Here is a 17,959-nt window from a genome sequence, read left to right as displayed (position 1 = left end):
AATTCTAACAAAAAGAAATCGGCAGAACAAAAAAGTTTATTAGTTGGCTGCCCTTAGATATTGGAATATATATTGCACTTGTGAATTTCCGTGAACTAAAGCTAATGGTGCTTTCTTCTTTGTTGCAGTAGAGAGGATAAAGTTTTCAACTATACAAGTCTGAATTGTAAATGAATTAGGGAAATGTGAAATGGGAGCCTTCGAAAAAATTGCAAGAATCTGGGAGATACAAGTTATTGTATTGGTATACAAAAATGATATGAAATGGACAGTTTGGACTTTCATCGTTAAAGTAAGTAAGTAAATAAGACGGCACTAGACCCTTAAGGTCCAAACCGGCGGTGCTGATCTCCGTTTCATGGTCCTTCAGCCAGGAAGTGTAATGGGGGGTTAGGGGCCAACCATCCTGTGCTTTCACACACACTTCCTGCTTACCTTCCCCAGAATTCTCCAGGTACCCATTTAGAGCGGGGTCGACTCTGGCTGAGCTTACAGAGTCACGCCACTGACCCCCGTCCCAAACTAGATAACTGGTCACAACTGGGATTGAACCCACGCCCCTTGGACACAGAATTCCCACGCCAGCGCGCCAACCACTCAGCCAGGACGACTGAGTGGTTCATCGTTAGACAGGAGCGATGTCTCAGTTAATATTAAACCAAGTAGATAACTTCGAAGACCACACTGCCTTTAAGAGGTAGTAATACTTTGGCAAGTTTTTTAAATTCTGGAAAGGATCGGACTTCCGTAGAGCAACAAAGTGGGGTTTATAAAATTCCATGTACTTGTGGAAGCTCTTATGTGGGACGTACTAACCAGAATTTAAGAACGAGATTGCTACAACATCATAATTCCATTTCATCGTCTTTAAAGCAAAATACCAAACCTGAAGATTTCACGTCGGCCCTCGCGGAGCATATCTTTAATTTTCCAAATCATTTTATTTTGTTTGAAAATGTTTCTTTGATTTCTAGGGACCAAGGTTTAAAGCAAACTTTCAGGGAAACAATCGAAATTAAAAAAATTCTATTCAAGAATAATTCCATAAACAGAGATACAGGTGAATTTGGATTGAACTCAATTTATGATAATTTACTGAGGTCAAATAAAGTAAATATCACTTCACCTAAGAGCTATGACCTCTGTCCACGTAATACGTCAGTTAAATCTAATGAACCGGAACCGAAAAGGTCAAGGAGATTTGCCTCGACTGTTGCATTGAAAAAAATAAGAGCAATAAACTATATGTAATTAGTTTATTAGGTATAAATTCTGTTTATTTTTATTCATGTCTTTTAGTTTTACTGCTGATGATGAACACTGTATATGTGTTCGAAATATCCAGTTAAATAATTTTATATTTCACTGTCAATAAAAAGGTATCATCCCTATTTTGAACTGTTTTACTTTCATTAAACCAAGTATTAAAGGGAGTCGGGGAGATAATTTTAAAAATGTGTTAAATTGTGATAACGTTGCAGGAAAAAGTATGATGAATAAAGAAAAAAAGTTGGACAATTTAGAAGTAAAGGAAGATTTACTTTGTGAGGAGTTACACACAGAACTTGCATTGAATAATGATAAGATCTTGAGAGCTGATAGTATGGTAAAGGAGTTTTGAGATATGGTGACTACAAAACAAGTGGTAAGTCCTTAATAACTTTTGAAAATTTTGAATGAACCTCAGTCAGCATATGAGAGCGACTTATTTTTTCGTGAGACATTTTGTTATCGTATTTTTAAACTTCTGATTGCTATGCCAGTATAAACTCTTTTACCGGTTCCAGCTATTGCTAAGACCATGACAACAATAGGTCTATTCAGAGGCTAGAAAATATTTATGTCATAGTTTCCCTATCCCACTACGAAATAGTTTGGATCCTTCCACAAAGCAAAAAAAAAAAAATATCCCAGAAACAAAAAATCATGTTAACGGTAGTTGTAAATTATATTAGACATCTTTTAAAAAGTCATAATTTTCACTAAAATTATTTTACCTGACAAAATCGATCATCCAACACAGAAAATATCATCAGAAAGAAATTCATCATTGATTTGATGCAACTAACCGTCAATATACGGTGATGCAACTTACAGTATTTAAAAGCACTTAGAACTCTTCTGATTTAGTTTAATAGTAGTAGTGCCAGTAGAAGTCATGGTAGCAGTAGTCAATAGTACTGGCAATTAGTCGCAACCGCAAGTAATAAGAAGAAGTTAGAAAAGAAGTACTAGTAGCTGAAAGAGTAGAAATAGTATTCTCAGCAGTAGTCTTGAAATTTCAACTTAATACCCTCAGACGCTCCTGAGCTATTGCTGATATGCATTATTGACAACTCGCATGCACATAGTGTGTTTTGAGTTAATTTGACATCCCTAATAATTTCAACTCAATAACTTTAACCATTCCAAAGATATTGTAGATGAGCCTTTCTGAGAACATGCATGCACACGGTTTTTTTGATTTAGTCCAAAATCCCCTCAACATGCCCTGAAACTTTCAACTTAGTACCCTCAACCGTTCCTGAGACGTCACAGATATTTACTTTTGATAACCTTGGATGTATATGGTGCCCTTTGTTTAATTTAACATCCTCAATATTATGCCATGAAATTTCCACCACAAAACCATAACTGTTTCTGAGATATTGCAAAAACACCTTCTTGACAATATGTAAACTCAAGTGCCTTTTCATTTAGTTTCCACTCCCATCAACCTTCCTTGAAAGTTTCAACTTAATATCCTAGTCTGTTCCTAAGACTGATATAATGCATCTATGCCATTATGACAACCGGGATTCATTTAAACATTTTCGATTTAGTGCCAATTGTTGTAATAGTAGTAGTAGCAGCAACAGCAGTAGTAGTAGCCCTGAGAGTCTCAAATACCCCAGTTGTTACCGAGATAGCGCTGATGCACCCTTTAGATAACCTGCATGCACATAATGCCTTTTTATTAGTTTTAGATACTAATCAGCATTCCCTGAAAGTTTCAACTAAATACCCCACTTCTTTATTGAGATATTGCTTCTAACATAATACCCTCAGATGTTCCATAGATAGTTTTGGTACATCCTTTTCACACTTGGCATGCAAATAGTATGTTTTTATTTAGGTCAAACGTATCCTTAACATTCCGTGAAAATTTCATTTAATACCATCAGCCTTTTTGGAGACCCAGGATCAAACATGCCCATTTTTCCAATAACAAACTATATATAAACAATGGGCATATTACATTGCTAATACTCCTTACACCAAGGGCTGTGGGGCTCGTGTGATCCCGAAAGTTAGTTATTGGATCTTTCGACGATTTCAAACGACAAAGGTATCCCAAATTTGTACCTGATGTTGGTAGCTAAAAAGAATGAATGGTGTTGTTTGCCCTGTAGTCACTTATGGCTTGGAAATCGTTATGGGAGACAATCCTAATCCAATGACACAAGGTATATTCTCTTCTTGCACTGACTCAAATATGTGCATTAAAGAGATTCCTATTATGAGATCTAGGAACTGCAACAACGACTGGACGCTATTTGTCAAAGTTAACCAAGTTGAAGAAGAAGCTGTCACAACAAACATTGAGCTTCGCAGCTTAGCCTTGCAATCTCATAACTCATTCCTTTTAAAATGACAGTGGGGAAATAAGGATAAAAGTATTGAGACCTTCCATGGCCATTACTGGCGCATAGGGCATCGAATTGACATTTCAGTTGCTGGTTGTGTTTTTATAGAAGGACAAGCAGCAACCTTTCAACCCAACTTTGCCACCGAAGGCGTTGATCCCAAGACCTCGTGTTGCCAAGCGGAACACCAATCCACTGTAATGCCCCAGGGTAACAGGATGTTCCAAGATAAACATTTTCGAATTTTTTTCTCGAAAATATTGTCTTAGACCCCAGTGCCTAAGAAAAGAGAGAAGTAAATGTATTATAAATGAACCAGTTACTAAACTCCAACAAATTTCACAGAAAAAAAAATTACTTTTTAAGGATAAATAAAAACAAATAAAATTTACTTTATGTAAACTTGTTTATGACCGACAGAAATTCTACTAGCATATTATATTTATTAGGTCAAACTGACAAAAAAGGAACAAGTAATCAATATAAAACCCACCCATCATCGCCATAATTCTGGACTTTTCCCATAAAATTTGAGACTTTCTAAACTTTGCAATAGGAGGGGGGTATCATCTTATTATAATTTAAATATATAATTTATTTTTACGGATTTTATAGAGTAAGGCAACGATCTGGGGAGGACTGAGTTTACTGCTACTCAAATTTGACCATAGTAAAGATATTAGAGGTATTATCAAATTTGACCATATTAAAGGTAGCATATTAAAGCCACCACATAAGCTTAAGCTACATGAATAAATACAGTTAATATGGAAACTTCAAACATAGAATCAGAATTAGAGGTTATAATTATTAGAGGTTATATTCTTTACACATTTTCCAATAACCAAAAACTGGCTTAAAAAATTTCAAATTTAGTCTAGAACGTACATCTTTGCCTGAATCAAAAGGATTCCAAAAAAATGAATTTTTGGCAGATACACGGCTAAAGAGTGTTTCTAATCAGTTTAAACATACACTTGGACCGGAATTTTGGAGGTTTCAACCAAGAAACCCGTTCAGCTGAATGAAAACCTTCCAATGAACGAAAGTCGTGTCGAAATTGCACTATTAGCGAACACCGCTGTTTTCAAGTTTTTTTTTTGGGAGGAGGGAGTTCAGGTAGGTATCTCACAACTGAGGTCTAATTTTGTCAAAACAAGATAGCAATATTACTTACACATGTACTATTAATTTTCACCTATATAATAATTTATTCATATATATATATATATATATATATATATATATATATATATATATATATATATATAAGTTATATAAGTTAGTTATATTAAGTTATTATAAGCTATATATAAGTTATTCATATTCTAAACTTAGTGATTCCTATATCGTATATTTGACAAATTGCGAAGTACACACTTCGTATTTTGTTTACAATTTGTATTTGACAATAAGCCCTAGTTGAAGAGGAAATAGCACATTTTTGTTAAAAATCTCATTCTGTATTAGCTAGGAAAAACAAGCTTCATATCCGACAGTACATAGACAATACACAATACCCGATTGCAATAAGGTTACTTACATTGCGCAAGAAAAAATACTAACACAAAAAGAATAAAACAAACAACAAGATCACCGGTATTTTAAGTCAAAAATTTCAATCAACAGTGGAGCAATTTCGGCAGTGTCAGCATCAATATAAACGTCAACAATGATTTTACTCAAAGCCCGAAGCTCCATAATTTTTTGGATTAACTTAAGGTAGGCTGACTTTGCTTCACAACCACCAATCACAGACTCGAGATATCTTCTTAGTAGACGATAATAGGAAGCCTAAAAAAACCATATCAATTAGATGTATGAAAGCCAAAATTACCTAAGCCTTAAAGCCTCGTCTTGATTGACATCATTTACCCTGTCAGCAGCATTTTTGGAGGTGGATCATTAATGGACAGCCGGCTATGATTGGACAGCCTTCAAAAGCTATGATTGGCTGTTTAATCAAAGGCGGCCCTTCTGCTGTCAGAGTGAGTGATTTCAATCAAGACCACTTTTAAGAAAAAATGGATGAGATAACTACTTTTTCTCACAAGCCTACATTTTAGTTCTGGCATAACATCCCTTAGAATGTTTCGCCTTTTTTACTTTTGCCCAAACTCACCATTCCAATTTTGTTCTCAATTAATTTCCACGTTTCTAGCTTGATTATAGATGCATGATTTCTCAGTCAATTGCCCAGCTTAGTAAAATTCTTGTGTAATTAGCCGACCACCTTAGCTTCACAATAGCCTATTGACCTGAGGAATCTACCACGCTTTTTTATTACAACCCGCCTGTCCTCCCCCCCCCCCTCTCCGACAGAAATCCAAGCGGGACCCATGAGCATCATTAATTATGCCAGCGGTGTTTTAAACCATGAGCCTTTGAAATAGTTAAGCTGCACAAAGGTAGTTAGTGGGAAGTGACTTCACTCCTAGATTTTTCTCCAAAGGAGTCAATACTTATGATTTACGATGGTTTTCGTACTTGAACCACTAAAATTGGAGGTTCTTCTATTACAATTTTTCGAAGTTTCAGGCTACAGGTCTTACCCTGTAAAAATAGCCTATAAATAACACAAATTTGCCCTTCATTTAACATTCATTTGTTCAAGGGATCATTGGCAAACCCAATAAAAGGAATATTTTTCTTATTGAGGCTCTTCTGCAATTTTGAAAAAAGAAACATTGGCTTAGCCAATAAAGTGAATTCTGTCTTTACCAAATTTTCTCTTATTTTAGGAACAAAGAAAAGAAAGCTTTGTCGCAATTTAAGGAATATTAGTCCTTACCTTTTCGCTATTTATCTATATATTTTATATTGAGACAACCAGCCCGCAGACATAGGAAATTTAGCTCAAAAGGTTCGAAACATTGGGAGGCAAAAACTCTCAAATCTTACAACAACCCCATCTTATTTTTAAGCAGTTCGTGGTAACCAACTATAGAAAAAGTAGTTAAAACTCTAAACCATGGAATTTTGTTAACAATATATACATTAAATAATTCCCTTTTAAGATGATTACAACGAGGTAAAGGTCATTAAGTTAAAGCACACCAATCAAAAGCTAATTGCGTAAATAAATTTCCCTAAATTGAGAAATTTGGGGGGGGGGGGGTCATCACCCAAATAAGATCAGTGGATGTCAAAAATTGAGAAATCAAATCATGAATACCCACTGATCATGTAACCTTTAAGCTCTTAGCTACACAGTTTTTAATTTTTTGAGTCAAGGATGTTTTTTTGCCTTTTTTTTAAAGCCGGATTCGAACTGAAATAAGGAGTTATGATACCCTTTCCTGAAGTAATCAGAAGGTAACCAGGAAACTCTTACACCATTATTATCCCTGGAACCCATAGCAGCGAAATATGGCATCCAAAGGTACTATAAACTGCGTTACGAAAATGGTAAAGAGTAAATCTAATGAGGGGTTGAACAGAACTCGTGACGATCATTCGAGATGTCATGTAAAAAGCAAGTGGATATTTGAAAAAAATTGAAATAATGAACTCGAAGGATATAGTGATCCGAAGCAGTAGTAACCAAAACATGAAAGAAACGGACGTTTGGATTTTAACTTGATTCCAAATATGTGACATATATAATTAGTATGAATTAGCTTAAAATCAGATAACAATTTCACCATTAGATTCTGGATGCTCAACATAATGCCTGCAGCCGGAATGCGTGATTTTTTATATATAAGTATCATAATGAGGGCCTTCCAAATTGTTCTGAAGGTATATTTTGTGAGAGGTCAGATGTTCACCAGCACGATATTCGGATGCGAGGAAATATTGACGTTCCTCGACTTGCTTCTAGTAGGTCTTATTTTTCTCTTGTTTATACAGCTTCCAAGCTTTGGAACAAATTTAGTAAAGATATTAAGGATAATGGTAATTTCAACCAGTTTAAATCAGATTTACGTGTGGAGTTGCTCGGTGGGCATGCTTTCGAAACAGATTAACTATATTTTCAGTGGGTTATTTTTCTGTATTCTTTATGTGTTGTTTTGGGGCTTATATTGTTATGTTTCGTTGTTTGTTTTTATGTTGGTTTCGGTAAATTGTCTCATGCTCCATACTCTTTTATTTTTATTTTAGCACATCCTCGCAAGCTCCGCTTTTACTGTGCTATTATATAAAAAATGATTATTTTCAACAAAATTTCTACACTACTACTACTACTAACTTCTAATAGAATTTTCAGGCCTATAACTACAGAAAAGCAAAACTTTATATTTTGTGTGTGTGTATGTGCGTATGTGTCTTGGTTGATCGCATTCGTTGTCTGCAGAGCTTGTGCTACCACGTATGCATCGAATTTACTAATACATTTTAAAAAGCTAAGAGAGTAGTAATCTTTTACAGCATTAGATAATAGAAAACACAGTATTAAACCCTTTTTAACCTATGTTAAAAATCAATAAGAGCAGAAATTACCCTAAATATTAGAGGGGGGATGGGGCTACGAACAATCACAATCACTCCCTTTATGCTGAACTGATGGATGACCCGGGATGATTTACTTGTGCATTACTTTTCTCTTGATATAAGGACCAATAAAGTCAAGTTTCAAATAGATAAGGGACACCAAATTTTTGGGCCGTTTCTGGCCAACTGTCAACGCAAAGGATATTGGAAATCATTTATGTCATCAAATTGCCTCAAGTAAAATCAAATATTGCTTTTTAATTTGCCACAATAATGTTTTTATTTTATTGAGAATTGTTCAGAGCTTCAATGTTTGGTAAACACATATCCTGACCTCTGAAAGGAGTTATGCCTATGGTTACAAAGGCCATACTATTTTCCATAATAAAACAACAAAAAATCGCAATAAACAGGTCTTCTACAAAACTCTGAGAAATGAATGAATATTTTGGGTATATAGCCTATAGACACAATCACCGCAGTAGAAAAAATTCAACTGAATAATAAGAATAACTCCTAATAAAAGTAAAAATTAAAATCAAAATAAATACGTGGAAGATTTTCTGATCATGGCAGAAATAAAAGAGGGCAGGGCGTCTTCGTCCTGCCCTCTTGGCGATTCTTTTTACCTATGATGATATACATTAAGCGATAGTAACCTTTTACTAGCTTTTGTTAAATTTTAGGCCAGCAATTCTACTTTCATAGGTGACTACACCAGCCAAGCAAAAAAAAGAAAAAAAAAAAAAAAAAAAAAAAAAAAAAAAAAAAGAAAAAAAAAACAAAAAAAACGAATACCTTGTTAGGCCTTTATTTATTAAATATTAAAAAAGTTATGATTGGCGTTTGATTACTAATTTCTTAGAGCTAGTTACTGTGCAGAATAGAGACTAGTGTGTCTTACTTTGTCCTAAATGCACTCCCGAACTAACAGTGACATCATTTTTCGAGAAGAGGGGGGTGGCGTATTTCCTCTAGATTTGGAAGAATTGTTTTTTATAGAGGTGGGGGGTACTCATTTTATCGAAATGTACCTTTTTCTGTTTTATTAAAGAAATTGCAAAAAATACCCCACCCCACCTATATTTTCAAAAATACATTTTGCTTCTCTCTAAATTTCCCCGAATTGAAGCCATTGCAAACTAATAAATAATCTTTATAAAATTTTGGATGGTGAATTTTATGGAAAGACCTATTAAGGTGTGAACACTATGGTAGTTTTTGTGCAATTTCTAATTGGAATGTATTTCTAACTGAATCAAAAATCCTCGCAATCAACATCCAATTCTTTGAAAAAATTGCTTATACCAGTAAACTATGTATATTTGAAGTTCGCTGAATCAACAGCAGAGTAGACTATTTGAAGCAATAACCTCAATTCTGTATCACTGACATTGGGTATTTCCAGGAAGAAACGTAATGCATCCAAGTTATTTGGGTCCCACTGTTTACTATCATTTACGCGCACAAAAAAAGAAGACTCTTTTTTACACGCGCAAAAGAGGAAACAGATTAGTTTGAAAAAGTGCCAACGAAAGCGCACATTTGTGAAGGCGGTTAGGGACAGCACACACAAAAACAAAATTACTATAGGAAAAACGAAAAAATAATATAACAGATGTAGTTTAAAATACCTGTGCTAATTTCACTGGTTCTTTGTGAATCACATGAGGCCTGTCTGAGCAAAAAAGACAAATGGCTGCCATTATTAATGTGATGTTATCATCTGATCGCCATTCGGGGGCAAAAGACGTTATAAAATTCTGAAATGCTTCATATATATTATGCCCAGCTTGTTTCAAAATATCCATTTTGATTAACTGGTTGCCCCTTGTAGGGATCTAAAATAGAGCCTCATGTCAAAACCTGCTTCAATTTTGCCACTGAAAACCAAAACAAAAATGGAAAAAAAGGTTTCTACAATAGCGGTTTGAAGTTACTATCAAAGAGTATTAATAACTCATAAGATTGGAAACTGGCACTAGTGCAAAAAAAAATCACCAACACCAAAATAGCGTCTGGCAAAATTTGATATTTTTAAAGCCTAAGTATTTGACCATGACTTGCCTTCATCAAACCTAGGCCTAGTAATATGTACTACGCCTAATTATGTTAACAACGCTATTAGGCATAACCCTTTGCCATCACAGACAAATAGGCTAGGCCTTATTAATGTCCAAACTGGCGATGCTGATTTCCATTTCGTGGCCCTTCAGCCAGCAAGTGCAATGCGGGGGGGGGGTTCGGAGGCCAGCCATCCTGTCTTTTCTGTTCGTGTCCCCCGGACAAGGATTCCCAACATACGTTTGGGATTCTCCATGTTAAGGGGGATGTTGGACTAAATTGAAACACTCTATGTACATACAGGTTGTCAAAAGAGCGAATCAGCAATATCTTAGAGACAACTTAAAGAGTACGAAATTGAAACTTCCAGGGCATGTCGAGGGTGATTCTGAACTAACCAAAAGGCACTTTGTGCACACTATCACTATTGCCACTATGACTACTACTGAGGCTAACAGTACTATGAAGGCAATTTAAGCAGAATGTTGAACTAAATAAAAAAAAAACTAAATGCATGCCGTTTACCAAAAAGGCGTCTTAACAATTTCTCAGGAACGGCTGAGAGTATTGAGTTGAAATTTCCGAATGTTCAACTAAATCAAAACATGTTATGTGCATGCAGTTTGTCAAAAGGGCGTATCAGCAATTTCTCAAGAACACCTTAGAGTATTAAGTTGAAACTTTCATGGTATATTGAGTGACAAAGCTGAGACTCTGTATTCATGCTACTACTACTTCTTTTGCTTTAATACTACTAGTAATGCTACTATTACTGGTGCTACAACTGCAACTAAGGCTAAGGGAAATTAAGGGTGAAATTTTCCCTCGTAAACGTTGGAGGGGATGTTTAAATCAAAGCATAATATGTGTCTGCAGGCTGCCAAAAGGGTGTATCAGCAACGTCTCAAGAACAGCTTTGAGCAATTAGCTGATACTTTTAGAGTATGTAAGGAGGAATGTCGAAGTAACCAACATGCACTATATACATAATACTACAACAACTACTTCTACTGCAAGGGAATTCTGTGTCCAAGGGGCACGGGTTCAATCCCAGTTGTGACCAGTTATTTAGTTTGGGACGGGGGTCAGTGGCGTGACTCTGTAAGCTCAGCCAGAGTCGACCCAGCTCTAAATGGGTACCTGGAGAAATCTGGGGAAGGTAAGCAGGAAGGGTGTGCGAAAGCACAGGATGGTTGACCCCCAGCCCCCCCCCATTGCACTTCCTGGCTGAAGGGCCATGAAACGGAGATCAGCACCGCCGGTTTGGACCTTAAGGGCCTAGTGCCGTCTTACTTACTTTACTTTTTGTAATGTTCTACAAAGATCTATCAGGCGTAATATTTGTCTTTTTCTTCTTCTTTTGTCGAATATTTTTTCGAGCAGTTCCCTTTGCAGTAATTATTTTACAGTCTCATTATATTTTTTTTTTAAGTTCTGTCTCTTATTGTTTACTATCGGCATCACTAACAGTTCGAAACCTGATCCTACAACGTTCGATAATAAAATAGCCACTTGTTGATACCCTCAAGAGACCGTTACTTGGGAGGAACTCAGAGTTAAGCCTGGAATACAATATATTTGAGGGTAGTGCGAGAGCTGAATATAATATAAAAAGGGCTATTTCTTTTAAAAAAGGATGTTTTGACACAGCAAAAATTACAAAAAAATAGAACATTGACAGCCCTTCTTCAATGGCAAATAAAAAATGAACAAAAATTTACAAATTTACATCAAACTAAATTCTCGCGACAATGACACTAGAAAACTAGAATAAATATTACAGTTATTATTTTGACAACAAAAAACAAGGGTATTTATTTCATACCTACAAATTAGCTCTTATTTGTTGAAATAGAATCTCCTATGACTTAATATAATTTCTTATTTATTTTATTCTCATTTCTTTATGTTCCAGCACATTTCTATATTATTCTTATATTTTCAAAGTTCTTCACTTCTTATCCACATTAAAAAAATATAACATTAAAAACTAAAAAAAAAAAACATTAAAAATAAGTTCTCACAAGGAACATACAAGGAAGACATAGGGCACAGCATAAGCCATGAGAATAAAAAATTATTAAGACCCTTGAACTTGCCTATGCTACATCTAAGGAGAAAGACGCTTTATTAGTCTAGTTTAGGAATTAATTCTCAAAGCAGTTCTTTAACAAATCTGATTCTTTGAAAAAGTCACTTTAAAATTGTTTTTATTTTTAAATTGTCACTTATTTACAAATAATTGTATCTCCAAATTTACGCAGTAAAAAAAAGGAAAAAAAGTTAATGGATTTTTAAGTTTCAACAAACTATGCTGCTTCATTTAAAATCAAATGTTGAAAAAATGTAAATATAAACAAAAAAATTACATACTTTCTAAGAAATTTTAAAGGGTTGATTAGATTGATGTATTTATAATAAATTAAATGTAAAATAAAGCTTTTATCTCTAACTATACTAAAAAGTATAATGTAACATACTTTCCAAGAACTAAACTGTCCCTTTTAAAATCATATATTTAAAATAAAATACAAACATAAAAAAAAATTATCCCCAAATGTGTAAAAAACGCAAGGATTTAAAGAAACGGAATTAAATCACTTTTTCTAAAATTAAAAACATACTATAGATATTGAAAAAAATGAGAAAAGTTTTTTTCCATATTTATTAAAAACTCAAAATAATTTACCTTCCATGAATTTTTAAAAGGATCAAATTGAACAACTCCTTTTAAAATCATAACTTCCGTACATCCATCTTTCAGCAATGCTATCTGATCCTCTTGACAAAAATCTCGGAAGGCACTTATCCGTTTGGCCATTTTGATTATCCGCCTGATGGCAATTTCGGTTAAGTTGATTACCGTTATTAATTGATGAGTAGATTCACCCTTTAAAACAGGATTATATCCATAAGACAATTTGGAATACCACTGTTGCATTATAAAATTGTTAGAAAATGATGCCTTAAGCTTATATACACTAAGGTACAAGTTAAGATATTTAGAAACTAACTGTCATGACCGCAAATATAGCATTCTTCTATCAGCTGCGTTTAATAGAAAAAAAAAAATCTATCTAAAAAGTCAGACAGTTTTGACCGAAAAAAAATCATTGAGTCTATCAAGCTTGTATTCACTCCATTCTGCTACATGGATGCAAACTCTAGTCGCTAAGGGCAGAAACAGAAGGCTTACTCAACATCCTTGACCAGAAATGCCTGACAGCCACTTGATGCCTGAAGTTTAGCCAAAAAATAAGCAACGAGCACCTTATGCGAATACGCCATCTGAAGCTTTCATTATCCAGTATCATCAAGAGCAGACGGCCCAGATGGTTAGGGTAGGTTATACAGTACCCAAGTGAGTACCAGACCCAACAATCCCTCTAATTTAAGCCATCTTCGCAGTGGAAGAAAGAACACGGGAGTAAAAATAAATCCTAGGATGCCACAATGAAGATGTACTTCAGTTTTTGACTGGGTTCCGAAAGCAAGGACGCAATAGGAATAAATAATGGTTGGAAACCGTGCAACCCCAAACAGTAGACCAAAAATAATGGCATGGTATGGTCCAGCGCATTCTCGGTGCCGAGTTGGGCTGAATAGCCTGTGCCTCGCCTTTAGTACAAGTAATTAAATTTACCGAAAACGTATAAAACACTTTGCACTTCCTAAGAGAGACGTTTTTTCAAATGCTCAAGAGAATTTCTTTTCGTTTTGACTTCCAAACCAAAAACTACGCATACGTCCCATATATTGTTCATAAATATTTTACTGTTTGAGATAAACTTGAATGAAATCATTCCCTTTTATGGCCCAGCACTACCGACAAAAAGCAACCCAACAAATTTAGTCACTCGCCGATTCAGTAACACTACCAAACTAAAACAAAGAAAAATTTGCTGAACAGAAAACAACAAGCTATAAACGATTGTTTTGCGTAGGGCTATAGTGTTGGTGAATGACCAATGTCGTCTCAAAGCCTTAGAATTCCAGGATCTTAAGATTAAAAATACTGCTCTTTAAGATAAATTATACCATGACTATTTATACAGAGTGATATTTCACCAGTCAAAATAATGTGAGACTTACAATTTGATTAATTATATTGTATAATTTATTTATTCTTATTGGCTCATACCAGGCTCTGTTTGTTCGAAATCGGGGATCTTTTAATCTAATTCTAACTGTCGCTCACTAAAACTTTGAGATGCTTTATAAGTTTGTTCTTTGGTACACCAATATACCAATGGTACACCGATATGGTTCACTTGGTTTTGAAAGCTGAAAAATAAGTGCAATAAATAAAGATGCTAATAAGGATAAAGATCCTCCAGAGCCATTGCTGGCACATAGGGCGTCGAATCGACGTTTCAGTTGCTGGGTGTTTTTTACAGGGAAAGTAGCAAGCTTGTCGCCCAACCTTGCTGCGGCGGGGACCGAACCCTGGGCCCCATATTCCCAAGGAAGAACATCAATCCACTATGCTACACAGGTTATAAATAAAGATGCTATTCAATTGAAAAATTGGTTTAGTTGATAACTCAGTAAAATAAAGATCAAAGAAAAGAAACTTAAATGTACAAAAAAAAAAAAAAAAAAAAAAGAAAAAGTAACACTTTTTTTTCCTTCCGACATTTTCCTCCAAAATAGATCTGACTGCTACACATTTACATCTTCGTTTTAAGACAATTACACATTCCTGGTTATCAGACATGTTTTTTTTTTACTTTTTACAATATTTAAAGATAAAAACCTTTTTCCAGGTTGGTTTTAACCATTCAAATCTTTGGTATATCTTTTGGGATAAAAAAGTAAATATTTTCATATTTCACTCTAATTATGCACGAAATGACACAAAATTTTCTGCTGCCAACCTGAATGTTTATTTAGAGAAGCATTGAACCAATCAGAGAGGCATTTCATCGATCAGACTCAGTTTGTTAACTCTCGCTAACCTGAATGTTTATTTAGAACTGAATTCAACCAATCAGAAAGGCATTTTATCGACCAGACTCAAGGTTTGTTAACTCTCGCTAACCTGAATGTTTATTTAGAATTGAATTCAACCAATCAGAAAGGCATTTTATCGACCAGACTCAAGGTTTGTTAACTCTCGCTAACCTGAATGTTTATTTAGAATAGCATTCAACCGATTAGAGAGGAATTTCATTGACGAGACTCAGACGAGTTTATTAACACTCACTGACTCCAAAACCAAGAAATTTAGGGTATTCTGCCCGATTTCAACTGTAACTCTTTGCAACTTAGGAGAGCAGACTCTAACACCTCCCATAGATTTTGAAAGTAAACATCCACACCACCACTTTAATTATAAATTGCCGAATCAGGGTTTGTAATACCCTGGATAATTATCTATAGTGGCATTTCACCGATCTCATGGGTATTTCATTAGAGTATGCGTAATTCTACTTGCTCCCAATCCCACTTAAACTAAGTTATACTCCCAACTTTGATTCATAACTGCACTAATTTATATTCCGGTTTCCGATTCCAAAGCCTAATTATTGACTAACGCAACATCCGGCTTAAATATTATATATTAAATTTCGTCAGCCATTCAATGTAAAATTCCAGATAATAGCGGCATAAAAACAATTCCAGGGAAAATAAAGCTCCCCTTTATTTACCTTGGGGTCACATTAGTGTATCGAAGGTTTAGTTACATGTAGAATTTTGCCGTCCGTGTCGGTAAGAAGGGCATGAATGTTCATATTAATTGACGAATTTTACGCAAAAAAACAACGACAATAGATTCGGAATATGAGACCAAATGGAAATAACATTTTGTCAGAATTCTCTTTCGCGTAAATAGATGATTAAGTAAGGATGTCTAGTTTTATTTTTGTTTCAGCTTTTATTTACTTTTTTTTGGACAGCCAACCTATTCTTCCCATAAAAGCGATAGAAGAGAAGAAAAGAGAGAGCAACGGAAAGAGAGATAGAGAGACCCTACCCATAATACTAATAAAGATCTCATAGCGGTAGAGATATCCTTTGTGTCCGATTTGCCACTAATACCAAAATCCTTTCTATGTCTTTTTCTACCGATTTTCTGCGGTCTCTCTTGATATTTCTCCCTGCCCCCTTTTTCTCCCTAATCTTTGTTATTTTCTCTGTAAAATGGCTTACAAGCAATGGCTTACAATGCATATCCAGGGGGAGAAGGGTCTTAACCCCCCCCCCCCAAACAAAAACGTTTGTCGGACTCGTAAAAACGTAACAAAACGAATATAAACATATTTTGTATGCGTTCATGAAAGTTTTTTTTTTGTAACCCACCCACCAAGAAAAACAGATCCCTTTGTCAACCCCCCCCCCCCCCAAAAAAAAAATGCTGGATACTGTCCTGCCTACAAGTAAAGGATGAAAATGATTTTTGGTTAGGTCATGAAAAGGCGAAAATTTCCAGCTTATTGGCGTTAAAAACTTTACTTGGACTATAATCATTGCCCAAGACATTATAAAACTCTAACGATGAAGTTAAATCGATATAAAAGAAAACTCACATCTGGGAAAACCTCATCAGTCAAAGGTGCAGTCATTTCTTGATTAGCAACAATCAGCTCATTTAACTTAGCCCTCTCGGCCTCGTTTAGCTCCCTTTGAGAAGAAGCAGACAAGCCAAGCCGATAAGCTTCATTAAACTCGGCTTCAATGGCAACATTTAAAATGACATCAACACTTGTTGGAGGAACACTAAAATAAATTTAATTATTTAGAAATTCCAACAGCCGTAAACTCACGTTTGTTGCTTACAACAGTAATGATACAATACTCTAAACGGATGGATTAAACGAAACTGCGATATCCAATTCACAGATTACTAAAACACATTACTAATACAACACAAATTAACCCATAAATATACACAAAATCAATATAACACATTAATAAAAAGTCGTGGATCTGGATAAACATCTAAAGAAAAACCACCATATGTAAAAATACGGATGAGATTTCTAAAATATAGCTGGTCCAAGCTTCGTCGACCAATCTGTTCCAATTGCCGTGCAAATCGGTAGGCTACTTGTTTATCTCCTTCCGAAATTCCATCGGATCATTTGATATCGGTGTTGCCTGGTCAACATGTTGCTTGAAAATTTGTAATTATTTTGAAAGTATTTATTAAGTCAGCTCTACCCCTCCGAAATTTCACCCTAGGTCGTTGCAAACGCTGCTAATGGCTGCATATTGCCGTCTTTGAGGACTTTCAAACGACAACAAGTTAGATCTAGTTTGTAGATACTAGCTTAACGAATAATATTCTACAACAGAATCTAAGAATCGATTGGAAATGATTGTAAAGTTGTTTATACTAAATTTTAGAATGTATGTTTTACAGTGTGTTGATACGAATCCGCCCTTTTTGTAACCATTAAAGCCTGTTTACCAGATTTTAACTTGTTATTGAAATATACTCCAAGGCCTTTCGCTGTCTTTACCTCCAAGCTCATAGAATGCACTAATAACCTGTAAATCCGTACAGTACGGACATTCAGGTGGAGATATGCACACGTAATTTACCCAATAAGTCTTCTAAATGTTAACAAACATTGAATTTTGACAGCTCCATTCACTCATAGTATCAATACAGACCTTGACAGTTCATAGTTAGCAGGACCTTTTCTCGGTGAAACTTTAAATCCTCCACAAATAACTTTTAGCAAGTGCTTTACCCCATCTGCTCAGTTATTTATGAATATGTGAAACGAACATGAGTTTAATCACCTTCCCAGAAGACCACCACTTGCAACAGAATCAGATAAGGAAGTACGACTCCCAGCAGTTGCTTTCTGGGTCCGTCCAACCTA

The 17,959-nt window shown here is 35.1% G+C and overlaps 1 protein-coding gene across 2 annotated transcripts in view; it reads right to left on the bottom strand.

Annotated features, from left to right (window-relative positions):
* Nucleotides 1–5,067: 5,067 nt before the first annotated feature.
* Nucleotides 5,068–17,959, bottom strand: part of LOC136030374 (nuclear hormone receptor HR96-like) — a 40,217-nt gene continuing 27,325 nt past the window's right edge. For both annotated transcript variants that reach the window (XM_065709297.1, XM_065709298.1), the window contains exons 5-8: nt 16,655–16,844; nt 12,814–13,014; nt 9,695–9,901; nt 5,068–5,420 (exon numbers count right to left, since the gene is read on the bottom strand). In XM_065709297.1, coding sequence (XP_065565369.1) covers nt 5,220–5,420; nt 9,695–9,901; nt 12,814–13,014; nt 16,655–16,844 — 799 coding nt within the window. In that variant the 3' untranslated portion in view covers nt 5,068–5,219. The remainder of the gene's footprint in view (nt 5,421–9,694; nt 9,902–12,813; nt 13,015–16,654; nt 16,845–17,959) is intronic.

Source organism: Artemia franciscana, chromosome 8 (genome assembly GCF_032884065.1).
Source record: "Artemia franciscana chromosome 8, ASM3288406v1, whole genome shotgun sequence".
Classification (NCBI taxonomy): Eukaryota; Metazoa; Arthropoda; class Branchiopoda; order Anostraca; family Artemiidae; genus Artemia; species Artemia franciscana.
This window is presented reverse-complemented; position numbering and strand designations above follow the sequence as displayed.